The sequence below is a fragment of the Neoarthrinium moseri genome (assembly GCF_022829205.1).
Source record: "Neoarthrinium moseri strain CBS 164.80 chromosome Unknown scaffold54_Wmoseri_CBS_16480, whole genome shotgun sequence".
In the NCBI taxonomy this organism is placed as follows: Eukaryota; Fungi; Ascomycota; class Sordariomycetes; order Amphisphaeriales; family Apiosporaceae; genus Neoarthrinium; species Neoarthrinium moseri.
Window position 1 is genome coordinate 87818 of NW_026055168.1, and position 26884 is coordinate 114701.

A 26884-nucleotide genomic window follows, 5' to 3' on the forward strand; every position below is an offset into this window, starting at 1 on the left:
GGATTGATCGAATGAGATTGTAGTTGTGTTACAACAGCGCCTACTCAAAACCTCCTCCTCTCCCAGCTATCCCGCCTTGGGGGTTCTTCTTTCCCTCGATAGCTGGCCTCATCCAATATTGTTCTCAGATTGCTTCTTCACCTGCTTGAACTACCCGCATAGTAGTTCTATGAACGAAGCATACATATATACGCCCTTCCTTTATCAGCCCGTATAGAGCGTGTTTCCGTTCTCTTTTTGCTTCCACACATCACAACACCATGAGTCCACTGGACGACAGAAGGCGGCCCGCCGCCCTGAACCTCACACCCTCACGGTCGTCGTCGGCCGGCTCATCCACAACCACATCGTCTCTCAAGCCGCCAAGGACACCAAGATTTGCTGAGGCGACGACCGTCCATTCGCCTATTGATGGAAGGGGGCCGTTCGCAGACAGGTCAGAGGTTGCTCAGGCCCAGCCGGCTGATGTTGGGTTCGGATATATCAACAATGGGTCGTCGAATCGGGAGTCCGTCAACGTCCCAATGACACCGAAGTCGCCCCTCAAGAGTGCTATGAGGGTTCCTGGGACGCCAGCAAGGAAGTTCGACAACCCTCTGAGCCCTACCTTCAGGGAAGAAGAGATCCTGGAGAAACGCGAGAAGCTTACTGAGAAGGAGCAAGCTAAGGATCTGGTATGTCATTCACTCAAAAGCACGCTTTGTGTACTTGCTTACACTCTTCTCAGACCATCAAGACACGAGTACGGATGGCCAAGTTTGCTCTGCGTGGTGTCAACTTCAGCTGCAGCCTGATCATTCTGTCCATGCTTTCCTCGTCCTTTGCCATCTTCAACGCGACCAAGGTCCTACCAGCACAAAACAGCCTGCCCGCCTGGGCTCCGAACACGAACTCGTGGCCCCAGAAGGTTGTCTTGGCCGCTGCCTGCGTCTCTCTTGCTGTCTGTGTCCTGGTCTTTATCGGCTACTGCCGCGGCGGCCACCACAGAGCTGAGAAGGTTGGAGTCTACTACACGCTCTTCGCTGTCGGCTGGTTCATCTTCAGCATGGTCATGTGGGCTATAGCGGCGGGCATTTTGCAGTACAGTCGCAGCAACTCCAACAACAAGGACATGTGGGGATGGGCTTGTGTTCAAAATCACCGGTCCGATCTCTTTGCGGACAAGGTAGACTATGCGCTTGTGTGCAGGCTTCAGGTAAGCTATCCTCGCAGAATTCCATATATGAGGCACGGAACTAACAGTGAGGATAGAACTGGTCACTGATCTGCATCATCATTGAGATTGTGGTCGAAGTCATCAGCATCACTCTTTACAGCGTTGTCTTCTACCGGTACTACACCAAGCGTCGCCTGACCAAGTCAATGGACATGCGAGACCGTGCTCGCTCGGATCTCTACCTCGCTCAACTGCGCAGCCAGTCGGCACCCAACACCCCCGGGTTCGGCCCCAAGTCGCCTGCCTTCTCGCAGTACGCCTTGTCCCCTCGCTTCCCGCCTTCGACCTACAACTCGCTCTCCGAAGTCTCCGAGGGCCCATCGTTCACTCCCGCCGCTCCCATCGTCGAGCCTCCATCAGCCTTTGCCGCAGCAGCCTCGCCCAGCTCCCCGAGTAAGCCCTTCAGTCTGCAGGCACCGCCGAAGAAGGCCCCCAGTGCAACCCCTAAGCTTGGCGGCTTGAGGACACCGGACACGCCGAACGCACCGCAACCCAACTTCACCTTTAGTGAGCACGCACCCGCGGCACCGGGCGAGCAGCAATACGCGGCCGTGCCGATCCCAGGCGCCTACGCCGACGCGGCAGTGAAGAGCCCACCACCGAGCGACGTCAACTTCAGGTACACGTAGTTGATGACTGGGATGCTTTTTTCTTCTTATCCTATTCCCTTTGTTCAGCTGAGCTGATGGAAACGGGCGGACCAATCCGAGGGATGTGCGTGCGTGCTTGTGCGGTTATATACTCTTGACACCCTCCTACAAATGGCGTTTTAAGGAAACGGAAACCTCGAATACCTCTTTTGCGTTGGGACGGAAGCGGCAATACCTTCTTACTTTTTAACAGATGACGAATTTCTGCTCATCACGCCAGCCCAAGAACAAAATCCATCTCGTTGGCTAGGCTTGGGCAGATTCTGTCCTTTTCTTTTTCTTACTATAAATGTAATTACTTGTACAATCGAAAGAGATATCGAAGCTGAATCCGATCTTTATCGAGCGCCTGCCCCAAGACGTGCCGTGAGAAGTGTGACTTTGCAACCAGAGCCCGCGTATATTATACCCATCATTTGTCGTATAGTTACTATACGGAACAACGAAGTCACCGGCGGTCCCCCTAGGCTCATCCTAGAAAGCACATTCACAATTCCAGAGAACACGCCCTCGTTCGAGCATGTGCCTCTGTATGTTTGAATGTCACTGATCGCGCCCCCAACACCTTTGTCTCTCGCAGCACGGAGAAGAAACCCGGCAAGGATCCTGCCGGGGTCGCGGCCTGCGCCATCTTGGGGGTGGCAGCCAAATCTTGAGGCCTGTTTAATGTTGCACAGGTTGCACAGGGCTGCTACGGGGTGGAGGGGGCCTTCGAGGAAGCAGGTACATGGAGAAGTTAGCGGGCGCGTTGCAGTACTGGGCGGATGATGGCGTATAGCGTTTTACGACCGAGACAGGAGATCAATCCTGCCAGGCTCGGAGGTGCGCACGTGTGGCATGTTCTGGCTTGAGACTGGATGGCTGACAGGCCGAACTTCAGGGCAAGCCGGGCGTTTCCAGACAGAACTCTACGGTGGATGGTATGCAGACTGTATTTGTAGCGGCTATTACTCGTAAGTCCACGACTGACTCTGCTGCAATGAGTATGGGTCATTGGCTTGTATGCTGCACCCACTCTACTTTGGATATACCGTAGATGATTAGGTTGGTGCACAGCACTTACAAGCAGTAGACCAGCTGCGCAGCAGGTGTTATCCCCTTGGCGGTTCCAGCTGTCCGTTAAATTAGGGGCAATTCTACCAAGTTTCGGGCCTGGCCAAGCCGGTGGCCCCACCGACGTGTGCCAGCGCGTAGAGAGACACGCAGACAAGGTGAGCTGCTACTGGGCTACTTATTAGTGAACAGGTTGTTGGTTTAAGGGGGGGGTGGGGGGTCCAATTAGTTGTTAGTTGGTTATTTGTTAGTAGTTACGGTAGCTCCTATTTTCCTTGGTGCTGCCGCCGCCGCTTTGCATCTGATCGTCACTTTCCAACACCAGGCCAGAGGGGAAAAAAACAGGGTTTCAGCTGCCGAACCCGTCTCCTTCATCCCAACACCACACCCACCGTCGTTTTGCTTGTATCCCGTAGACAGGTCCGGACCAATGGCAGCCTCCATGCAGCGCCTTCTCTGGCGGCAAGCCTCGCGCCCCTCGGCGTCGTCATCGCCCTCGCTCTCGTCCCTCGCCGGCCGCTTCCAGCGCGCATCGTACGCTTCCTCCCCCTTCGCCGCCCGAGCTGCCCCTACACCCTCCAGAGTCGCAACCCGCACCGCCCGGCGCTCCTACAGCTCCGAACCCCCCAAGGGCTCCAGCAGCAGCATCAAGTTCTGGCCCTTCCTGGTCATCATTGCCCTGGGCACCGGAGGTTACGCCATGGTAGTCAAGCAGAGAGCCGGTAAGTCGCATGATCGCATGATCGCATGAGCGTCTGTTACTGGTGCGCACACGGCCGAGGGGTCTGGGTCTGGTCACAGGGGGCCTGTCACACGCTGCTTGCCCAAGCTGCTACCATTCCCTGACTTGCCGTAGGCGTGCGTCGAGGGGAGAAGTCTCCATGCTGTCTACAGCGGCGCCAACTCCACCATCCTGCCCCTGAATCCGCGAATCCAGCAACAGCACCAGCAACAGCACTAGCAACAGCATTAGCCACCTCGTTGTCTACAGAAAGCAACTCCGAACAGCCGCTGATCCTCTCTGCCCTCCAGAAATGCCCGCCATCGACGCCCCCAAGAAAGCCGGCGAGCTCGGTGCTCCCGCCAAGTCCACCCCGACCTTCTCGGCCGATGACGTGACCGTCGTCTTCGTGCTCGGCGGCCCCGGCGCCGGCAAGGGCACCCAGTGCGCCAACCTTGTCAAGGACTACGGCTTCACCCACCTGTCGGCCGGCGACCTGCTGCGCGCCGAGCAGGAGCGCCCCGGCTCGCAGTTCGGCGAGATGATCAAGGACTACATCAAGAACGGCCTGATTGTGCCCATGGAGGTGACGGTGCAGCTGCTCGAGAACGCCATGGTCGCCGACCTGGACAAGACGGGCAAGGGCGCCATCGCCGGCCGCAAGGGCAAGTTCCTGATCGACGGCTTCCCCCGCAAGCTGGACCAGGCCCACAAGTTCGAGGACGCCGTCTGCCCCGCCAAGATGGTGCTCTTCTTCGACTGCTCCGAGAAGGAGATGGAGGCCCGCCTGCTCAACCGCGGCAAGACCAGCGGCCGCAGCGACGACAACGCCGACAGCATCCGCAAGCGCTTCCGCACCTTTGTCGAGACCAGCATGCCCGTCGTCGACTACTTCGAGACCCAGGGCAAGGTCGTCAAGGTCAACGCCGAGCGCAGCCCCGTCGAGGTTTACAAGGACACCCAGAAGCGGCTCGAGGGCGTCCTGGGCAAGGGCTTCTAGTTGAGCCGGCGCACTCGCCGGCTCCGGGCCCGGCGGCACCAGGGGAACACGCCTGGGTCACCGCCATGCAAGTCGAACCTCGGACCTGCACATCGCAGCAAGACACCCAAGCCTGTTCGGTCACCCGCCTCCCGTGCGACGCCGAGCTCGAGCCCAATCAAGACCACAAGCATATTCGTGATGGCAGCCGCCGCAGGCGGAGCCACTATTTGTACGGCATGGTAAACGTGTATAAAGTAGAACTTAGGAGCCGGGCGGGGGATCCGGCTGGGCCATAGAGAAAAACACACACACACACACATACGAAGACATGCGAGGGGGACATAGCAGGTAGACAGGGACCGCCCTCTTTTTCCTTTTTGTTACGTTCTGTATCATCATCATCACTAACATCCGCACACACCCGAAATGGGGCTTAGCGTGCGCGAGAGAAAGATTCTAGACAAGTCGACGTTTCCTTTTCATCATTCTGCTGTATAGTTCTTTGTATAGCTTTGCCGGGCTCTGTATCAACGCAAGACATAAGACTTTAATGGCATACACCAACGTGGCACTGATTTCCGGCTCGCAACTGTCGATGCTACTCTGGGTGAAAGGTGGTGATGCTGATATGGTTCGACGAAAGAATGCCCGGTTTTCGCAATTAGACGTACTCGTATTCAGGTGAAGATGGCGGCTCCGTGGTCTAGGGAAATTCCAGCATCGGGTATAATGGTGAGAACGTCCCTCCCACATGTCGTAGAGGCAGCATTTAGCAGTGCAACGGGGGCCGTACGTATTCACACAAACCCACATGTCACCAGTAACTCCTCACATCAAGGCTGCTTGTCATCTTGAGAACAGGAAAAAAAAAATTGTTGTGTGGCAATGCATCTATCCTTTTTTGGCTCGCGGGCCCTTTCTAATGCTAGGACTCCCGCTCTACCCTGGGTCTACGAGCCGCGCCCCCGAGAGAATCATCTTGCACCCCCAAGGGGGTGTATGCCGTGTCCGCTCTTCCGGGTCCGGCCAACGAGTACTGGGGGAGAGAAATGCTCCCGACAGTAGGAATCCGGAGGAGGGAAAAAAAGCTGGCTGGTCCTCTCCTTCTCTCGTTCTTTCTCTCTCTCCACACTCTCCTTAGCTTTGTCTCACACACAGGGAGACGGTACAGTATCAGTGATGTAGTATATCTCATGATCGCCTTGCTATGCAGTGTTCATGATCACGTGTTTTTCACCATCCATCCATTACGCCTAAGACAAAAATCCCAGGTGATTCTCTCTCTCGCTCGCTCCCCTCTCCGGCCCTGAGAGCCGACCGTTCCTGGACGGCGGAAATCGATCAGCAGAGAGAACAAGAAGAGGGCGTTTAGTCGTCATCGTCAGTCCGGGGCTTGGGCGGCGGTCTGTCGCCGCCGGCACCACCGGCGCCTCCTCTTCGGCCCCCGCGCTGGGGTCTGTCCTCAATACCGGCGCCGGCGAGCTTGCGCTCCAGCTCCTCCTGCTCCCGCTTCCTCGCGGACTCGACGGCGGCCTGCTCGCGTCGCAGGGCAGCGGCAACGTCCTTGAGCGTCGACGTCCAGCCGTCGACTCTGTCGCTCAGCTCGCGCCACTGCTTCTCGCCGAAGACGCGGTACCAGGCACGGTGGACCAGGAAGACCTTCTGGCGTTGCGAAAGCTTGCCCTCGACCAGGCCGGCGCGGATGATGTCGATGGTCCACATCTCGATCTCCTCGTCGGGGATCTGAAGGGCGGCCGAGATCTTGGCGTAGGGGATCTCGCGGCTCTTGCTCTCGGCGGCAGCCAGCGAGGCGAAGGTGAGGAGGCGCATCTTGCGGAACAGCTTGTCGGCGTCCAGCTTCTCCTTCTCGATCCAGCCCTCGTGCTCCTCATCGAACTGCTTGTAGTCCTCGAGGTCCTTCTCGGCGAAGACCATCAGGAGGTCGTAGTAGACGGGTTGGGTTTCTTGCAGAGCCGAGACGGCGGGGACGCCGAGCAGGTCTGAGAAGTCGTAGTGGGTGGGGGAGAGAAGGGCGGCCTTGAGGGCGCGCAGGGTCAGGCGTTGAGCCTCCTCCGTCTTGTTGTCCTCGTCGTCAAAGGTTCGGACAGCCTTGAGGACATATTCGTATGACAGCCTACAAGAGAGGCATACAGGTTAGCAAAATGTGCCACAAAGACAACGCGGTGCGCTATGCGCCGAGACCATAGGTGGCTGGACTCACTCGTCGTCACCGGCGTCTGAGGCGGCCTCGGCAACGGCCTCGTACAGCTTTCGCTCGTCCTCCTCGTCGATGTCCCACTCCTGCACCCAGGACTCGAGCTTGGGCAGGTACTTCTTCAGCTGGTCGAACAGGCCGTTGAGCTTGGTGAAGCGGACGATGGCGGAGAAGACGTGGTAGCGGGTCTCGTCGTCGGGCTTCAGCATGTTGAAGATGTTGGTGAGGGTGCCGAGGGCGAGGCCGGGGCCGTTCTGGGGCGACGAGGTGACGGGCTTGACCAGGTTGTCGCAGACGCGGGACAGGAACATGTTGGGGTTCTTGGACTGCAGGACGAGGTAGACCAGCAGGTTGTAGGAGGCGGTGAACTCGCGCTCGGGGACCATGTTGAGGGCGGCCGAGGCGATGATGAGCTTCTTGAGGATCTCGTCCTGCTGGTCCTTCTCGATGAGGGGCTTGACGTCCTGGCCGACGTTGAGGTAGTCGGCCATCTCCTGTGCCAGCTCGTTGAACGAGCCGTCAACGAAGACGAGCTGGGGTTGGAACGCGGCGTCCATGGTGGCGGCCGAGTTCGTCGTCGACCCTCTGGAGGATCAGGTCGAGGTAGTCCGAGTAGCGGAGATGGGGGTCCCGGGGATGGGGGTGCGGATCGCGGCGGTCGTGGGCGTCGTGGTCCGGGGGAGAAGGAACCTCGTATGCGGAGTGGCGTGCGTAGAAGGCGGCCTTGTCTTGGTCACGCTGCAACTTCTGGCGGTGCACGGAGTTGATGCCGGGGAGTCTGAGCAGCAGAGCTTTGCACCAGCGGCGGCGGCCTGCAGTCATCGCGAAATTTCACTTCGCGGGGCCACTTGGGCGAAATTCTGTGCGCGGGGCTGAGACGCGGATAGATGCATGCAGAGTTCCCCAGCCCGGACAGATGCACTTATCCGTGTTTTTCCACGCTGGGTCCCCGCACTTTGCTCCCCTGGCTCCTTATCTCCAGTGCGCCGTTCGGACCCGTCTTTTCTTATCGGCATCCTATAGATGCATAAGTTGCAGTACAATGAATGCCACAGTGTCCGTCTAGTGTGCCCCTCCTTTTTTTCCCAAGCGCCCAACTCAAAAGCGCTTCTATTTTCCCCGTCTGGCCTGGGGTGCTCTGCCCCTATCATCCATAACCGTAGCTACAGTACCCGTTGTAGCCACCCGCTGCGAATCGTGCCATCTTCAACATCAGCCATGTGTGTTAGTGGATCGGGGCGTGTCCGTTGTCACAAGATAAGCCATCTGATTTCACGTCACCACAAGCTGATTAATTCATTTCGCCCTTGTAAAATGCGCTGCGGCTCATTGTGACTCTGTAATGGCTAGCAAGTCCCAGACCCCTTGTGAGCCACAGCCTTTTGTAATACCATGGCAAGTTGGTCAAGTAAAATCCCCTCATATCTGATTGCGGTCAACACATGCTAGACTGATAGGCTGAAGAATCCATTTCGGCCAAGGGTAGCCGGCCGGCCGTCAAGAAAGTACACAATATTCAGGGGTATCTCTCAGGTGCGCCGCCGCCGTAGAGCGGTCCTCGACCGCTCGTACTCTTAAATACACCGCAAAGTAGGTATTCCTCAAGCAAGCACATAACGCCTTGATCGTCCAAGGTGTTGAATAATGCCCATAAAATAAAATATCCCCCCGCTCCGGTCTTTCCTGCTAGGTGATCTGTGCCTAGCTCAATGTCAACAGTTGTCTCTTAACGAGTTCAGCTCGCTCGTCGGTTGGGCGGCACAGTGGCCGGAATCTCCTCATCCGGGTCCGAGTCCGACGATGGGCTGTCGTCGTCCACAACAATAGGCGCCGCTGTGGGACCGCTGGGCTCCGGTACTGGCGGCGGCTCAACCGTGGCACTTGATCTCGATCCAGCCGACACGGGTTCAACCTCGTGAGGTTGCGGTGACTGTTGTACCGAGACAGACTGCCGCGGCGTATGGGTGCTGATGCGGTATCCATTTCTCTGCATCGAAGAGAGGCTTCGACCTTGACTGGGTGGCGGAGAAGCCTGCTGCGAGCCCGGCACCGTGGGATCCATCATGGCTGCTGTGGCACTGGCCCCTCCCAGGCCCGACGAGTTCATCTCCGCTACCGACAGATGCTTGCTCGGCGAAGGTTCGGGCGCAACTGGCATGGAGCTGGGAGGTTGCTGGGTGCTGCTAATATATGTTGGGGTGCCACCATGCCCATCATCCGTTCGCTGGCGCTTACTAGCGGGGGTGTCGGTCCTGCCATGCATACGCATGCGCTCGGCCTCGATTTCCGCCCTCGTACGGCGTTGTCGCAGGCGGACACCATACTTCTTGCGGATGATGCTTTGCTTGGTGCTGAAACTGTTCTGCACGGCTTCGATCTTCAGCTTGCGCTCGTTGGGGTCTTGAATGGCTTCCGCCTCCCTGAAGCGAGGCGCATATGTTTCCTCCGCTCGGCGAAGATCCTCGTCCATCCGCTCCCTTGTCTGGGGCGTTAGGTGAGCATACGGGTCAGCACCCGAGGGGGTAGATGGCGGCGGTCCTCCTCTGGAAGCGCTTGACGGCGTGTATTCATATTGCGGCGTCTGAGCAGCCGATGGCGAAGGCGCGTAGTTCGCAGCTCGCCAGGCGCTTACTGTCGGACCCTGTGGGGTTTGTGAAGGGCCTGGCGGAGGTGCAGCGGGACTATTGGCGCTTGATTCAAGGGCGGGCGAGGGAGTCGTGGGCATACCCCTTGGAGTTGCAGGGGCAGTTCCATGATCTCCGCATACCTTGTTGGCGTGATGCTACTGATATGTCAATATAATCCTGAGTGGATGGGCAAAAATAGCTACTCACGTATTGTTGGCCAACATTGGTGACGAACCCGGCACCGCAGTGCTCGCAGGAGAAGGGAAACCCTGCCTGACTTGGTGGAGCCTTTGTACACAGCTGTTTCTTGACGTGCTATATTATCCCAGTCAACAAAAGGTCATATGGGATACATGCGATTGGTAGCATGCTTACATATTCATATGGCGTCACCGACAGGAATTTCCGCCAACACTGAGTACACTGCAGGGGTTGTGTCGACTGATAAGGTGGTGCTTGTGCCCGAGCCTGAGGTTGATTTTGAGCGATTGGGCTCCGGTGTATCACGTCCGGCGTCGGCCTTGGAGCTTGATTCACATGATGGTATTGGCCTTGACCTTGCGTTTCCGGCATCAATGAAGGGGGGAAGGGCTCTGTTCCGGCAGGAGGGCCAGGTCGCATATCCACCACATCGTCATTCTCATATCCGAGACGCTCAGCTCGCGCCAGCGCGTTGATCAGCGAGCGTGCGTCGATGGTAGCCAGGCGCCGGTCGAGCGCCTTGTCAAGGAAGTGATCACTCGCCTTGTCCAAGATCCTGTCGGCTACATCATCGAGATCCTCTGCCATGAAGTGCCCTATCAACTCCTGCTTTGATTCTGATACCATCTTGCGGCCGAAATCTCGAATTGCGCGACGAATGATGAGACCGTTGGCGTGATGAATAACAGCGTTCATCTATGTTCGGGTTAGTCGTGCGAGCGTTCGCGCATGGATGGGCAGGTGTAATGCAAACGCAATGCGGAATACTAGTCTCGCAGGCACGTAAAAGGTTGATTGGGCAAACACTGCGGTTGGAGAGAGAGGATGTAGAGGAGGTGCTTGCAATATGGTGATACTGTATTAAATACGCGACGCGACTGCCTCGCGGCACTCAAGTTACGGCACGAGCCTTGACGTCCGTCAAGTTCCTCCTCCGATGATATATCACTGCCGAAGGAGGTTTTCGTACGATCTGGGGGGAAAGACCGCATAAAAATAAAGCAAGGATTATAAATACAACATACCACAAAGGCTTGGTGGAATTCTGTGCCTAACAATGATTTCTCCCAGTTGTCCCGGACGACACGTCGAACAGCCTCGGGCACGGATTGCTGCACCGCAAATGTGAGTCTGGAAACGTCTTCATTGAATTTGGGAAGTTCGCGTTGGTGGTCCCGGGTTGGCGACCCGAAGCTTTGGGAGAAGCTGGAAGTCCGATGTGCACCCGCTCCGGGCGGCTCTACTATAGCTACTTTGCCTTGGTGCATGGACGGCTGCCTGTTCAACAGGGCAGGCTGTGGTTGATGTTGGGGAGGAGCCTGGGGCTGTTGGGCGAGGTCCGGTGATGCTTGCAAATATGCCGGAGGTGCGGGCCCAGGCATCGGGGCCGGAGGCGGCGGCGGTGGTGGTTGGGAAAGTGGAGAGACTCCGGATCCTTCACGCGCGCCATGTCCATTAACGCCATTGGGAATGCCTCTGAATTCGCCGCTGGCTTGAGCAGGATGAACTGTCGTCGGCGAGGGCACAGGCGACTGCTGCGCAGCAGCTGTGGCCATCATCATCACCACCAATACACCACACCGGGCCCAGGCCTTGTTGGAGTCGACCGGCTCCCGTTTGAGAGCAGGGCCAAGTGGAAGGGATCAATTGCGCCCCCCAGATGGACACTTTGGCTGTGCTGTGTCTCAAGTGGGCTTCAGACTGACTGCTGGTACAGGTACACTATTACTGGGCATTCGGCTTCTCTAGACTGCCACGGCCCAAGGAGAGAGGCGAGGCGAGGGACCAGATTCTGGTGAGTCCGGACGAGGGGGCACGTTGCCAATTGACTGATAACTGCAAACACGGGAGACGGCGCGCGCAGGAGTTAAGGCAGGGAAGGGAGCTACAAATCGGGGGGGCAAAGCGCATTTTTAGGTAGTGAAAACTTGCATTTAGCGTCCTGTTAAAAAGAAGGACAAGGGTGGTCCGAACATATATAAGTGCTCCACAAGTTTATAACTCTGCGGGCCGCCATTGGCCGGCTCGGCCTGCATTACCAACGCGTTTTGGTGTGAGACGCTTTGTAATTCGTACGTACTCCCGGACCTGGCGCTCTACAGTCCAGGGCAGGAGAAAAAAATAAAATAAAGGCGAAAATTCACTGCTCGCCCCCTGGTCCCCAACAGCAGCAGCCGGGGCCTTCCCCCGAGGTGTCTTCGTCGCAAATTACCCGCGAGCTCTGATCCGTGCTCGCATGCAGCAATATCACAGTGGGGCCGTAGAGGTCGTGCGACACCCAGTATTGGCCGCCCGCCTCGGACCTTGTTGCTCTCGCGTTACACAGGCTTCGGCTATCAAGATTTGCAGCTGCGACCCTCGCGAATTATTAACACTAATGACCTTTAAATGACATGATAAATCCCGGAGCATCCTTTTGCAGCCGCCGCTCTCCTTAACAACCCCGGCCACGTCCCCCGCATAAGCAGTTATCTTATTAGCATCCATGCTGCCTCTATTATTCCACCCACCCTCCTTTCCGTCTTGATGCGAGCAAAGCACACCAGGGTGCACAAATTGTACAATGTAACTGCCAGCTCTGTTGATGAATCCTGGTAGAATCACTGTATTCATTAGCACACGTTTCGTCCTATATCTGTTTAGTAGACCATATGGAAGTCGCCATTTAGCCACCTAGGGTCCCTCGGGGAAAGGTGCATCATTTGAGTCTCCGGTAATGGTTTATGCTCACTGATGTAAGGCCCTATTCCACCAGCGGATGGCAATTGCCAAGGTTACGTTCATTGCCAAAGAGACGGTTTTGGGTGAACTCAAACGAGTCGCCGAATCATCCATGGTTAAACGATGCTAATGAGATCGCTTTCGGTTCATACAACTACTGAAGGTCAAACAGAATCCTCTTTCGTGATATATTACTAACACAGCCTCTCAAGCTCCAACAACTTCCACAATGAAGCGATACTGCTCGTCACGATCGAGGTAGACCACGCAATCCAGCCAAGCGCCTCGTTCGACCTTATCCCCAAAGTTAGACAAGAGGGAGAGGGAAACGGAGTAGTCATCGTAGTGAATGAGAATGGTGAGGTCCAGACTCACTACTTTATCAGCTCCAGTGCCTGCGCAGCATCTGTAGCTACGATCAGCAATGGCTTTAAAGGGGCCGGAATCATGCTGCGGCGGCCAGTTAAATGTTTGAACTTGAAGGCGGTACGAATCTTTTACGGAGACGTATGAGCGTTTGCTCAGCTATATACTCTTTGATTTATGGACTCGTCTGTCTTGGTGATGTGATAGCCCGCTCTAATGGCCATGTGTGGCCTCCGCCAGCACCTCTGACTCCAAAGCTTCAATTTGGAAATGAGAGGCGGACCAGCATTGATCAACGCCCACGTCGGTGTCTGGTAGTAACGCCATTATTCACCACTTGCCAGGGCGCTGCCCTTCTACAATCTATAGCTTGTTGCGTCATGTTGAATCAGGTTTATAGGGGGCTATATGGTTGAGACCAGCAATGAGAGAAACAAACACACTTCCATTAGTTACTCCATATTTATCATCGTCGTTGTGCTTTAGGTAGCCATGAGCTGCGATTTACCATTTCTTGTGTTCATATTCCAAGGAGACAGCTTCTAGGTTCCCAGTATTCGTGGACTGCACTCGCTACGTGTCTAACGTACTTGCCGAGAGGCTTTTATAACGACCTCCACTGTGCGATCAGGCTGGCTCAGAAAAGGACTGTGTCCTGCCATGCAGCGCTCTGTTTTCATTTTAGGGATTTGTGAGACCATACAGTCCTGAGCCTGGATCGGCACGTTAATTTCAGCTTCGCAAAGCAGATAAATCATCAGAATGGAGATATCATTGGCGCAGAAGGGCAATAGCTCTTCCAACGATCGCTGAGAGTGGTAACAGAGCCTCTCGGCCCAGAATTTTGCCTCGTCTGGCGGAAGATCGTTGTAGGATAATTGCATCTCCGGTCTTACATTGATGGAATAGCATTGCTTCGGAGAAACTCATGTCAGCAATCTTTGCTTTGTTTCGTGTTTACTACACCTAACAGCAGAGTGACTTACTCCCTTAAAAAGCTCCGCAGCCATGACCCAAGAACCGTATACTCCGGCAGTCGACATGGCTGAGTTCCCCTTTTTTGAGATGGGGAACGCAGAAACATATACTACTGCAACCAATCCACCAGGCAGCCCTCGTTCCGTACGCTCTTTGACTGTCTGGCATTGAGTTGATATGGTTGCTACGCAGCCACCATACGAGTGACCGACAAGAACAACGCGCCCGCCACGGTCAACGATAGGTATGGCCGTGTCGTGAACGACTCCCATTTCCACACGCCAAGTGTGCGTCACCGAATCCGGGCCGCGGACAGTCAACATTCCCGGAACGTGGACCTCATATCCCGCCTTTCCAGCCTGGTCTTGACATAATCCCATGACTCGGGGAGGTGCCACGCCCCTGTGATGATAATGATTGCAGGCTTCTCCTCTGCCATTGTGTGCGACTTAAAAGCTATTTACCGCGAAACCAAATTACATAGAACTTTTGGGACGATATAATACAAGATGGTACATGAGGAATTTCTGAAAGGTGCCTCCTTAGCATGTAGACACCTTCTAAGACTGACACAGAGTGTCGGGCCCAGCGCATAATCACACTTCACCGCAAACATGAAAAGTCATAATTACCAAGCCCACGAGTCAAGATATGATATGATCATTAAAATCGAGGACCAACAGAATAATTCTTGGGCGAAGCTGCATCCAGACAAGGATTACGTGCCCACACTTGAGCCTGGTTGGCCAAGCCCACTGTGAACTACCAACTGCATAACGGTCGTAAAAAACAGTGCATCGAGTATCGCAAGGGTCTGCGGGAAACGAGCTAATATGGTTTAGTTGTTTTCTTAATTTTATTGCTACGGTATTCTTCTCTCGTTTCACAAGCTCAGCCTGTCTCAAGCGAATTTGGGAGAGGTTACAGTGAAATAGTACCAGCATGTACTTGAGCTGTGCAGTCGTGACTGTATAATACCTAAAGTATCCGTACGAAAAGAAGTCGAGTCATGTCTCCACTTCAATTTCTGTGAAGGTCACGAAAAAGTAAGATGGCCAAAAGTAATGTGGGTAGTAGCTACTGTTTAGGCAGATATTTCGATGACTCGGTCAGGGAATGTCTGTGGCAGGATCAGATCCGCATGCTCCTGCATGACAAAATCGATAGATTTCCCCAGAATGAAGAAACTGTCGTTGACTTGACTGTTCAGAGCCTGAAGTAGCGCGACACCCTTGCGGATGTCGTCTTGGATGGCCAGGAAGTGCCCGGTAGCGAGGGCATGCTGGAGTTTCATATTCACCTCCGATTTCCTGATGGCTTCGTCCTTCGTAGACACTGGGATGAAAAATCAGCAACTCCGCGAGATCATGATTGCAGCATTTCCCCAACCTAAGAAACTCTTAGGGCACCATTTCCCAGGGGTCACTTTCCGCCGAAATGAGATGATGCTTATTAGAGGAAACTAGCAGTAATAGAATAGGTGCTTTAGGATCTACTCACGCATATTGTGGCGTTCTTCGTCGGGCAATCTCATCACCATTTGTGTGAAGTCGTTCCAGTCTGCTTCCGGAGGTAACTCCGCTGGTTTGCCATCAAACGATTTTCTTACAGGGAATCTCAATTTCGATCGATCGCGCTCCCCGTGAAGATAATATCTTTCTCGCCATTGAGCGATCTCTTGGCGTGATCTGCCTTCTCTCTCCGGATATTCAGAGCCTGTCCATTCCCGCTGACCGTACATGATAGCGAGGAAATCCTCGATGATGTCAAACTCCTGCTCTGAGATAGTTTGGGCGTGATTCGAAAGAACACCGACCCAGTCAATGATATTCACTTGAGCGAGGAAGCTCTCGTGCATGATCTCATGCTGCCGGCTGAACGGTAGAGGTTCGTATTCTTCGCCGAAGTAAGAACTTCTGATCCCGTCTTTCGTTTTGTCGCCCCGATCTTCCCAGAGCTGGTCTCGGAAGCGCGCCAGCTTATACAAGACTGCAAGTGGGGTCTCGTCGGGCTCAAGCCCCAGATAAACCCTGATATTGCGAAGGTGCTCCAGACCCTCTGTTGAAAAGGCGTCCACTTTATCATCTTGGTTGGAATGTGCTGAAAGATCACTCTCGTCTGACGATGTGGAGTTGCTCCAAGTCGAACTTGCTTCTACATCATTTGGATTGTTCTCATTCTCGCATGTGTCATTGATTTCGATTTCTCCCTGTGATTCAATCCACTTTTCTATCTCCTCTTCTGTGTCTGAAGGCTGATCTGTCGAGTTGAGTTGACCGTGTTCTTGACCGAATAATTGCTTCTCCAGGTCTTCTATTTCTTCTTCGTCGTCATAAAACCCAGGTATTGGTGATGGCTCTCTTGGAGACTCTGGATCGAAGTCAACAGATGGTTCGTCTGAGCCCGATGAGCTTGAGCTTGGCCTAGATTAAGGTGATGAGCTTGAATTTCTACAGACGTTAACGCTAGCTCTTACTGAGACGAAGCAGGTCGATCGCTGTCGTCCGATTGGGATTTTCCATCATCTTCATCCTCACCATCATGGCTGGGCTCTGCGATCTCTGAGGTCTCGGGAGCTTTCAACATTTCTCGTATCTGCAGCTCTCGTACCTGCAGCTCTCGCATTCTGAATACATGTCTTGATGCTCTGCCACAATTACTTCTGGGTGGCAGGCTAAACTGAGCGCGGGCTCCGGTTCTGGGGAGCATTTGGGGCTCCTCCTCATATTCGTTGGCAATAGCAACAGCGGCCGTAAATGCAGCAAGAGGGAACAGATCATTGCTGAGAACCTCAGCGACGCCGTTGGCAAGGTTTGTGGCTATGTTAAGCATGATAGCGGGAGGTCAGTACTTCTTGGTGCAAAGGTGCTCGCGTTTCCGCACATTGCAGTAGGCAGGTTGGCAACAATGTCTGGGTAGATATGGTCGCGGAGAACCTAACAGCCGCTTGTTTTCTATGAGCAGCCCCGTTGTTAATTTCTTTGAGTTGTGGTCAAAGCATGATATAAGGTACTATATGTTTGTTCCAGCACTCTCGAGCGTCTGCAAAGAGATTAGTCTGGCTTTGTCTCGGAGTATATTATGTCCCATGTGTCACAGGCTCCGCATGATTCAGCTAGATGAAATCGAAACAGTCGAGTAGCCGATATTAGGCGCCTACTCACGCTTGTGCTGACCTCGCTTCTTTGCCCTGTGCGTTCTTTGGAGGGAAATATGGTGTTAATGGCGTCCAGTATCATGCACACAATATTACCTATGAAAGGTTTCTGCATGTTGTCATTTTCCCCTTTTCAAACTCGTGCTGTCAGAATATCATACGTCTGAGCGTGACGGGTCTTATTTGCTGCCATCCAACAGCCTACACGCCACGAATTAATATCCCCATCGACGGGCATACAGACCCTCTCGGGGTTTCATGTGATATCACTTGGGACAAAATGCTCGCACTACAATTATCTGAAACTTTGAGTTATCGATCGAAAACCTAGATACGTCTATAATGTCATTGTGGCATCTGTGTCTCCAACAGCCACAAGAAGTTCTTTATCAGGCGCTCTCTTGTTCGACTTATCACATCACAGTCTTAAAGGTTAATTACCTGTGAACAAAGAGCGATGACAGGCATAGCCACATCCTTTGATGTGAGAAACAAAGATGTCTCGTGTAGATTAATAGTCACTGACAGTGACTTGTGGAAGTCAAGATCAGAACCCCTGAATCAGAACAACACATTCGTTTACTCATCTACACCTTCGTCAAAGCTGCTGTGCAGAGTTGTTTCTACTTCAATACTGTCTGGAACAGTAACCCTCATCTTCGGCATATTGCATTTACTTTAGGATACATTGGGATTTTGAAAGTGCTCCGTACAACTAAAAACACAACCCACAAAATTTACAGCAGGACATATCAGCACCCAGGATAATGTGTATTGGTAAGTTGCATTGATTGCCATTTATATCTGAGCCATAGATGAGCTAACGTACACATACCTAGAACGCACTTATTACTTTCCCCATTGCCGGCACACGGTCAAAAAGGTGGAGGCTTGCGAACATAGGCGGCAGTCCGAGGAGTCATGCTTCTACTCTTGCTTCGGTGGAGGTAGTTGTAACGGGATTGTCGCTCAAAGCCACTACAGCCAGAAGACATGCAAACAGTGCGAAGAATTGAGACGCAGAGCAAAAGGAGAAAGGGAGAAGAGGGAAGCTCGCGCAAAGGCGACCCACGCTGCTAACCACTACGGCTGGGCGGGTCGTGCAACGGAAAGCAGAGACTCCTTTATTGAGCCGTCCTTAGGACAAGCACTGACTAACATGCCTGGAAGCGAGTTCCGCTCTCACAATTCTAGCCGCCGTCCACAACAGCCTACCACCTATCATCAGCAGCGACAGAACAACGGCAACAACTGGCCAGCACAGCGTACTCAAACCCAGGTCGCCCAGACCGGAGGCCAGGCCCGCCCCGTCAGGAACTTGCCAGCCATGCCGGTGAAGCACACCAACGTCACGAAGCCCCAGATGGGATACGTGTCGATTCCCGAGCCCATGAGCGCTGAGGTCCAGCGTGTCAAGTCTACTCGGGCCCACAAGCCAGCTCCTATCAAGGTCCAGCAGGCGACTAACGTCCACAGGCCGCAAATAGTGCACCACCAACCCGTCTTCCCCCAGATGGCCCAGATTGCCCAGGTCGTCCAGCCGGTGCGTCGGGACAGTAATGGCATTTCTGAGTGTGGTAGCGCCGATGGTGACTCCCCAGGGTGGAGGAACCACGCAGTCTCGCCTCGAGCCGTCTCGCCGCTCCATGAGACCTACCAGTATCAGTCCTGGCCCATGGCTAGATAGAGTCCAACTGCAAATCTCAGGTTGAGTCACGGTAAGTCAAAGGCTGCCCTTGTCTCAACTGCACAGAACGCAACCACCGTGCACTGGATGGCCGCGGAACACACTGGAACAGCATATTGGCGCGGGAGGAATGCAACCTCTTCTGCCAAACGGCTTGGTTCCTACAATGTACGATACGAAGACTGCTGCTGGCAGTCCAAGGTGGAAGCTGTCACAAGGAGACAACGTGATTTAGGCTACTGCCAAAGGGCAGTGGGCCGCAGATGACGTAGCGAAATGGTAATGGGGTTCGTAGATCGAAACACGCACATAGAGACTGGAATAGAAACTAGTAGATTGGCACGGGAGAACTTGACACAGGCAGCATTATATCGTAGCCGAGCTCGGTTTGTGAACCTGGCCTAGCTAATATGACCGGCGACTCTTTTTCACCGTAGGGCACTAAGCTAGTATTCAGGAACAACACGATATAGAGTTATGAGGTAAGCTTCATGTGTGGATAGGCAAGGGTCGACTGGATGGGGTCGAAACTGATGCTAAAACAGCTGCATTGCGCGTCTCAGGCAGCCGAATTGTCAATTGAGGCCAGAAGTCCGAGAAATGTCAAGGATCTCAAGGACCGATCGTGAACGACTCGAAGCAGCCGTGGAGCTACCGAAGGCTCCTGGATTTTCTAACAGCCGATTGGCCAAAAAGCCATCGCCAATGGCCAAAGAGCTTGAACTGATCATAGGGCTGGCCTTCAGATCTGACCTTGTAGCAATTGGCGTGGGGTTCCCTCAAGAGGGTGTGCGCCATTTGACGCGGCCCTTAGAGACATGCATACGTGTCTTTCCCTAATGAGTTCAGGCACCAGAATATCATGAATCCTTCCAATGAACCACGTTACTTGTACACTGCACTGTAAGGCCACCTGGGGAGAGCTGGGATAATGAGGGATGAGTTGAGCACAGATGGCCAATTGGCATGGCATTCGAACGGGCATGACCAGAACTCCTCAAACTCCGGCCACATTTGGCCGTCCAGTCCCTTCGCCTGAGTGAGTCAAACCGGTGGTAGGGGAGTCCTGGACTGGCAGCCTATTCGTTGATGTGGATTGGGCAACAGGGGGAGGGGGGGGGGCAGCCTCAAGGCCCACACACTCTATTTAGCCTTGATTGTGGGGAGAGCTCGTGGCGCCGGCGCGGTCGATGCAAGTGGAAAATGCTTAAGATGGTTCTGGCGTGTTTCCACAAGTAATGATCATGGTGGCCCAAAACTTGACAGCAGCAACAGTAAGTTACTGCGAATTCCGTTTGGAGCACTTGACTGTGGTCAGGTTGTTCGCCCCCTGCTTGCCCTGCAGCTTGGATCGACTGACAGTCAGGGTCATCCTTTTGTTCTGGCCAATAAAGCCCAAGCCCAGACGTGCCAATTGCTGACAGCGAGGATGCCAATGGACAAGAAGGTCTGAAACCCACGCTGCAGGCATCTCGGCAGTCGAGAACATCTGCATCGTCGTGAGGCCTCTTGAATCGACAGCGACGTCACATCACTAAAAGATATGATATGATAATGTGGTGCTACTGTATGTACGGAGTAGATTCACCCTCGATCCAAGCAAAGGGCCCTCCAGGTATGAATTGCTGCAAGGGACTTTTGGACCAATTGCGAGACCCACCAAGCAAGCACGCCGCCGCTATTGGCAGAACTGGAGACCTTATTATCAGGTGTTGGATGGCTCAGCTCGGATTGCACTACTATGGTACAATATGGCTGGGGCTTTGTGCTGCACAATGCAGGCTGTACTTGTTTGGATTGAGGCTGATGAACTGGGCCATTCCTGTACAAGAAGGACCTGTTTGTTTGCTGGCATCTCATTGATGCGCAGCACGAGATGCAGAGTGCTTGCCCACCTCGACCTGAAACTCTCCGGTGGCCGTCGGGAGATGCAGGACAGCAATGTCCTATGGGATAGGACACACACTGTAAGTTAGTGTAGGACCATGTCCGGCCCGTTAGCGGTATTCCCCGTGCGTGCGACGACGAAGGTTCGCGGACGGAGAGCTCGGCCGCCCACTCCAATGGATGCTGATTAATTGACGAGCCCTGTGGGCAAAGCTTGGCGGTCGGCCAAACGCCACGCCGATCTTACATGGCTCAAGTGATCACGGAACCCTTGCGATGTTCTTCCACGCGTTTCTGCGCGCGCGACCGTTTGGTATCGATGCGCGCGCCGTGCATGTTTCGCAGATGCGACGACGAGCAGAACAGAGGTGGGCATATCATCATGGAGCGCGCCGGCCGTTGAACGTGGTGCTCATCTGCTGTATGGACAGCAAGAAAACGGCGTCTAAAAAGTCGCCAAGTTCAGCTCGTCCACAAGTCAACAGGGGTCCATTGAATCCTGGTGCCTCAGTCCCATAATGATGCGATTCCAGGAATGGGGAACGCGCCATGCTAGGAGAGCGCGAGGTATCGCAGAAGTACTCGAGATAGTGCCCCAATCCTGCAAGGCGAAGACCAGCGCTGCGCAGGTGGTTTGGAGCCCGTCGCCCATCGCCCATCGCCCATCGCCCATCGCCCATCGCCCATCGCCTGTCAAGCGCGGCGTGGGTCGGGTCTCGGCTCTGCAGTTGGCAGCTGCAAAGCAATCAGACAACTTTGGGTCCTCGGTGTTTCTTGCCTCTCAACCTCTGTGCTCAAAGGAAGCGGCGCAGCTTTACACAGTAACTAATGGGACACCAACACAAACCAACTGAGATGAACTCCGATCCCCTCCCACGCTCCCCATCCACACCAGAACTCCAATTCCCATCGGCCTTCCACCAGCTCGCTACCGCGCAGTAGAGTTTCGCTCTTCCCTTTGTTTTCCCGTACGAGTCTCCAGTCCTCCTTCTCCTGCTCGTCGGAAAATCGGGCGGGTTTCGACAGTGTCACTGCGGTAGGCGGATCGTGTGTCCGGGTTTCCACTGTAACTCCGTGCATAGTCCGCCGCTTCTCGTCACAGACTCACAGCCCACCCCGTCGGCTCCACCCTATCGCCAGTACATCCCCAGTACCGCACTCTATCTGGACGCTATCATTGGCACTTGGTGCCGTCTAAAAGAGGCGCAGTCCTGGCTCTAGGCAACAGCATTCGATTGATGACTGCTTCTTGAGAGGACGACATCCCATCTCGTAGGCACCTCGTTCTCTCCCAGGTCTCTTACTCCTCGGGCCCAGTCAGTTGGAACTTTTGCCTTCCCGTCCACAATCGATGAACCTTGACCTGAGTTGTTTATCGTCTCAGGCCGACATTTCTGCGGCACTTCAGCGGTAGGCGCCCACTTAACCCGGCGATCCACCTCGTCCGTTTGTCTTCTCATCAGTCTATATCTCCTCCATCATCGCTTTCCACCCATTCATCCCTTGATCCAACCAGCACGACATTGGATCATCGTCTGGCACCTCATATATCTGCACAGTCCCTGTTCGCCGTGCACTCCAGCCTTCGCGCCCTCTTTGTGTGCTATCGGGGACCGCGAACTCGGCCGCATCCGCCTTCGACACTGCGCACTGCAATCATCCGTGACAGCAACGCGGCAGCCGAGTCACCTCAAAGATTGGCGAACCCGATTCTGCTTGCCCGTTGGTTTGTCTCAGAACGTAAGGACATATTCCTGTCTTTTGTCCTAAGCTGCTCTGCCCTCTTGTCCCCGCTATCCCGACAGATTGACCAATGCCAGTTTGGCATTCGTGATATCATTCTGGAGACCTGAGGCCATCATCTTTGGCTTCGGTGTGTGGCAGGACTTGTGACTCATAACCTGGCTAAGACCCTTGGAGCATAACGGTGCTAACCATACGGTCCTTGGACACAGTATCTTCCCATCGCTACCATTCATAAACTTGTCTACACCCCACCCTACTTCTTCACCGAGGAGACAACATGTCCTTCTCTAACCCCAGAAGAACCCCGGTGACTCGTTCCGGCTCTGATGCCAAAGATGGTCTGAGCCTTAAGACGAACCTCACCCTCAGGAAGGGAGCTACCTTTCATTCTCCCACTTCTCCGTCCAGTCCACCTGCCTTCAAGGTTCCGTCGCTACCTCGTCGGTCCCAGACAAACCTGGATGATGTTATTGATGCCAATCGGCGTCGTGTTGCCTTAGCCATTGGCACCGTCGATAACATCCTGACCGGCACCAAGTCCGAGACCTCGTCCCGTCGGTCTTTCCGTGACAACAGCTTGCCTGTCCCACAGGGCTTCCTGGACCACATGGTTGTCGACGATAAACTGGCCGAGGAACCATCAACCATGGATATGGACACCGAGAGGCGCGTCCTGCGCCCTCGTCCTCGTCGTTCATCGAGGCACCACGAATCAGACAGTGGATTGGGGTCCTCGATTGGTTCGACACACAGGTCGGCGAAGCAGTCCAAGTCGTCAGGCCACGCTGCTGCCATCACTCGATCTGCCAGCACCATCAAGACAGAGGACCTTTTGCCTCTCAGTGACCGGGCTTTCAGCCGCATTAATGAACACACGCTGAAGCCGTTGTTGGCCAAACCGTCGCTGAAAGAATTCCGGCCCATCATCCTGGACTGCCCCAGGAGAATCAAGGAGAACCAGATCATTTGTCTCAGAGACCTGGAAAAGACGCTAATCTTTATGGCACCGGTGAGTCAACTTCTGAAAGATTCTGGCGTTTGGGGAGTTACTTATCGGGAGTTGTGCTTGAAGGAGAGGGCCAAAACCACCGAATTGTACCTCGATTTCTGCCTGACATCGATCCGCTGCATCCAAGCCACCGTCGAATACCTGAGCGACCGGGAACAAACTCGACCTCACGATCGGCCATACAACAACGGCTATTTCATTGACCTCATCGAACAGATTCACCAACACGCTCAACAAATGCAAACCTCCCGCGAGAGGCAGCAAGCTGGTGAAGAGCTCGACGATATGGACGTCGATCCGTATGTCACACACCCACTCGCGATCCATCTAATGGCCCATGCTAATTCTTCCTCCAGCACCGATGAGGTGAAGCTGATGGGTGGCCTTGCTTCTACCGGCCGACCTGCTGAGCTGGTCCGTGTCAAGAAGAACGGCACCGCCATCTCCATTGCCACTGGCCAGCCGGTCGAGGATTTCGACGAGGATTCCAAGGCTCCCATCCGGTTCAAGCGCTCTATGAGTGAACAGCTTGAGGATGAAGAAGAGATCATGCGATCCATGGCACGCCGGAAGAAGAACGCTTCACCTGCTGAGCTTGCTCCTAAGAAATGCAAGGAACCCGGCTGCAACAAGGAGTTCAAGCGTCCCTGCGATCTGACGAAGCACGAGAAGACTCACTCTAGGCCTTGGAAGTGCCCCCTGCCTACCTGCAAATACCACGAGTATGGTTGGCCAACTGAGAAGGAGATGGATCGTCACGTCAACGACAAGCACACCACTACCCCGGCCATGTATGAGTGTCTGTTCAAGCCTTGCCCATACAAGTCCAAGCGCGAGTCAAACTGCAAGCAGCACATGGAGAAGGCTCACGGCTGGACCTATGTGCGCACCAAGACAAACGGCAAAGGCGGCAAGGCCAAGAGCCAGGCCGGAAGCTCGACCAACCCTACACCAATGATCCCCAGCATGCCGACACCAAGCAGCGACAACAGCCACTCGGTCATGACACCTCCTGAGGAGTTGATGAACTACTCGGACAACTTGAACATGTTCCCCACCTACCCGACCACTGCCGAGTTCAACGAGTCTCTGTTCGACAATATCCCCTTCGATGATGACATCCAGTTGGACTTCTCTCCAATCGACAATGCCACACCCTCCACCGATGCTGGACAGTACAGCACTTACAGTGAAATGAGTCCCGACATTGGTAACCAGTTCGATGACATCTATGGCGCCCATGCACGGTTGCCCACGCCTACCCACTCGGTCTACAACAAGAGTGTGCCGGAGGTTTTTACCAACTTCAGCGCTGACATGTGTCCTGCACCTATGGCCCAGTCAGCTCCACACATCTCCCCCGGCGGTCATGGCAACACAATGTTGTACACACCGGCTTCGATGGTGGATGAGGGATTTGACGAGTTTGCTCACAACGACCAGCTCGGAAATGACTTCCTCTTGTTTCCTCCGACAAGCAAAGCGGCCGAGTTCGACAACAGCCTGTTCCTCAGCCCACCCAGTGCGGCTGGCGGCTTCACTCAGCCGTCGTCACAGGATTTCAACATCGACTACAGCCAGGTTATGGACTGGACTGGAGCCGAGTTCAACAACTACAGCCACCAACAGTGATAGAGGAGCTGTTACTCCCAGATGAGAATACCAGAGCAGTGCACGCCCGCTGATTAAGGCGCGGAATAATCTACTTTACGATGAGACGATAAGACAAATGACAGAAGCAATTCAGACTGCATTAACCGTTGACGAGCGGGCCTTGAACGGCAAAACGGGCCACAACAGAGCTGTGGTCAATCATGTACAATTTTGAAGGAGGACTAAGTTGGGTGCTTTAGCTTGAGATGGCTTTCCGGCTCTGTCTTTTCTGTGAACGAAGGCTGCTTGTGTCTGTTCCCATGCGTTTTCAGATGAGCAACGAAAATGAAGTGGAGACTTGGAAAGGGGGATTCTTCATCAAATTTTTAGTCCTCACATTTGAGAACATCTCTCTTCAATGATAAATGGCGAGATATGACCAAAGCAAAGGAACTGTTCAGTGCAATGTGAGAATGTGTCTGTAGATGAATTGTGCAATGGTAATTGTATGCTTGCATCTTGCCGGGTTGCCAGTTGCGTTTCCGTAGGTCGTCTCTGATGGCTGTGGAGCCCGGGGGCTGCCGCCAGCTGCTCGCCCATCACCAGCTGGCAAATAAGCCATGGACCAGGCTTAGGCAATCCCCACTACTTCGAAAATTTCCTGCGAGTCAACTCCCAGTTCAAGCAGTACCACTAAACACCCACAAGCTCTGTTTTTCTTTCATCACGTTTCGCCTGGCACATTGCTTTCTCTTGTGATCGGTCACCCGCTTGACTATGCGCAATGGAAAGGCCTCGGCCCGAAAACAGCCAGCAATAGCCACGTATGGTGAGTTCTCTCCCCGCTGTTACCGACCCCGTCGAACGAAAGCGCTCGTTCTCCCCGTCTCCCTCTCTTCATGATGACCATTCGACACGCGTAACGCGTCGTCACTCTCAAACCATCTTTCACATAGGAAGAGCCGTATGAGTGACCATCCCCGGGCCTCGAAAACCCTTTGGCCGAGCCGCCGTTTGCTTCCGCCGTCTGGCCCCGCGCCGGAGGCTTGTGCAATATCGTCATATGCTGCCTGGCTCTCTCGTCGCGGTGGCTGGCGGCGGCGGCCGGCGTGTGAGGTGGGGATCTGGTCGTGCTTATAACTTTGGTTTCTGATATTCAAGAGACTGGATCACTTTTTCTCATGGACTTGTCATGTGGAACATTGTGCTAACTTGTTCCAGTAGGGTATCTATACAGCGATGTTGAACGTGATCAGGGCACGGTAGGTAACAGAGGCTTGACATCGGTTCAATGCCCAGGGGTGTACATCCTCGCGCAACAAGGGTCATCGTTCTATTTAGATGAATAAACCATATCTCCAGTGCGGTGTCTTCTTTCTTTTGTGCCTCCCATGTTTGTGATAAGAGACAACTCGCCTAGGAATTCCCATGCTGTATTACCGACGCCCTCATCTACCAACGTCACTCGCCGTTTCAGAGCTACATTCACATACTGCTACACTCTTCTTCATGCCATATTTCTCTCCACACAATCACGAGGGCCATGGCCCCGGCCACGGTAGCGCTCAAGTGAGCGGACGATCAGGCACTAGCCCGTGCGAGACTTCATGTTTGAAGACAGGGCACCCTGGATCTACCAAGCCGTTGAACGTGCTCATGCCGATGGTGAACTCGATGGTCATCTACTATGTTTGGTGTAACCCTAATGGCGAGTGAGATGATCGTGGTGAACTCGTGGAAGACACCGTAGCTCAAGGTCTGGGTGTCTTCGAGACTCTCACACCGTCAATGTTGCGATGACGAAACTCCCGGGCAACACATCTGGAAACCATCTCCTGTGCGGGAATGATTTTTGTGCCCGATGGTTGACAGGAGAATCGTCAAATGATGTACAAATCCCCCAATCTGTAAGCGGAGGTACAGACGACGACTGTTGGTCCGTCGACAGCGCTCGCTGCTCGGAATTATGGGCTACAAGTTTTTTCGGATCGTAAGGCAGGTCTTGGAAGATTAGGTTGCTGGCTCGTTCATGTATTATGTTCTCGTAGCATTGGTTCACGCCATGTTTGGACACG

The 26884-nt window shown here is 54.1% G+C and overlaps 7 protein-coding genes across 7 annotated transcripts; 4 read left to right on the top strand and 3 right to left on the bottom strand.

Moving 5' to 3' along the window:
• Nucleotides 1-260: 260 nt before the first annotated feature.
• JN550_010440 (uncharacterized protein) lies at nt 261-1845 on the top strand (the record flags this gene model as incomplete). Its single annotated transcript, XM_049308694.1, has 3 exons — nt 261-674; nt 728-1195; nt 1252-1845. 3 exons carry the CDS (start codon nt 261-263, stop codon nt 1843-1845), a joined length of 1476 nt encoding a protein of 491 aa, XP_049167573.1.
• A 1516-nt stretch (nt 1846-3361) lies between these two features.
• Nucleotides 3362-4640, top strand: JN550_010441 (uncharacterized protein; the record flags this gene model as incomplete). Its single annotated transcript, XM_049308695.1, has 2 exons — nt 3362-3641; nt 3952-4640. 2 exons carry the CDS (start codon nt 3362-3364, stop codon nt 4638-4640), a joined length of 969 nt encoding a protein of 322 aa, XP_049167574.1.
• Nucleotides 4641-5990: 1350 nt separating this feature from the next.
• On the bottom strand, nt 5991-7659 carry JN550_010442 (uncharacterized protein; the record flags this gene model as incomplete). The annotated part of the gene is made up of 3 exons (XM_049308696.1): nt 5991-6756; nt 6844-7331; nt 7384-7659. 3 exons carry the CDS (start codon nt 7657-7659, stop codon nt 5991-5993), a joined length of 1530 nt encoding a protein of 509 aa, XP_049167575.1.
• A 913-nt stretch (nt 7660-8572) lies between these two features.
• On the bottom strand, nt 8573-11221 carry JN550_010443 (uncharacterized protein; the record flags this gene model as incomplete). Its single annotated transcript, XM_049308697.1, has 4 exons — nt 8573-9619; nt 9672-9779; nt 9840-10361; nt 10691-11221. 4 exons carry the CDS (start codon nt 11219-11221, stop codon nt 8573-8575), a joined length of 2208 nt encoding a protein of 735 aa, XP_049167576.1.
• Nucleotides 11222-14814: 3593 nt separating this feature from the next.
• JN550_010444 (uncharacterized protein) lies at nt 14815-16562 on the bottom strand (the record flags this gene model as incomplete). The annotated part of the gene is made up of 3 exons (XM_049308700.1): nt 14815-15065; nt 15231-16127; nt 16391-16562. The coding sequence occupies 3 exons, from the start codon at nt 16560-16562 to the stop codon at nt 14815-14817; spliced, it is 1320 nt and encodes a 439-aa protein (XP_049167577.1).
• A 1484-nt stretch (nt 16563-18046) lies between these two features.
• Nucleotides 18047-18574, top strand: JN550_010445 (uncharacterized protein; the record flags this gene model as incomplete). Its single annotated transcript, XM_049308701.1, has 1 exon — nt 18047-18574. The coding sequence occupies one exon, from the start codon at nt 18047-18049 to the stop codon at nt 18572-18574; it is 528 nt and encodes a 175-aa protein (XP_049167578.1).
• Nucleotides 18575-22484: 3910 nt separating this feature from the next.
• JN550_010446 (uncharacterized protein) lies at nt 22485-24848 on the top strand (the record flags this gene model as incomplete). Its single annotated transcript, XM_049308702.1, has 2 exons — nt 22485-23515; nt 23573-24848. The coding sequence occupies 2 exons, from the start codon at nt 22485-22487 to the stop codon at nt 24846-24848; spliced, it is 2307 nt and encodes a 768-aa protein (XP_049167579.1).
• Nucleotides 24849-26884: the final 2036 nt, after the last annotated feature.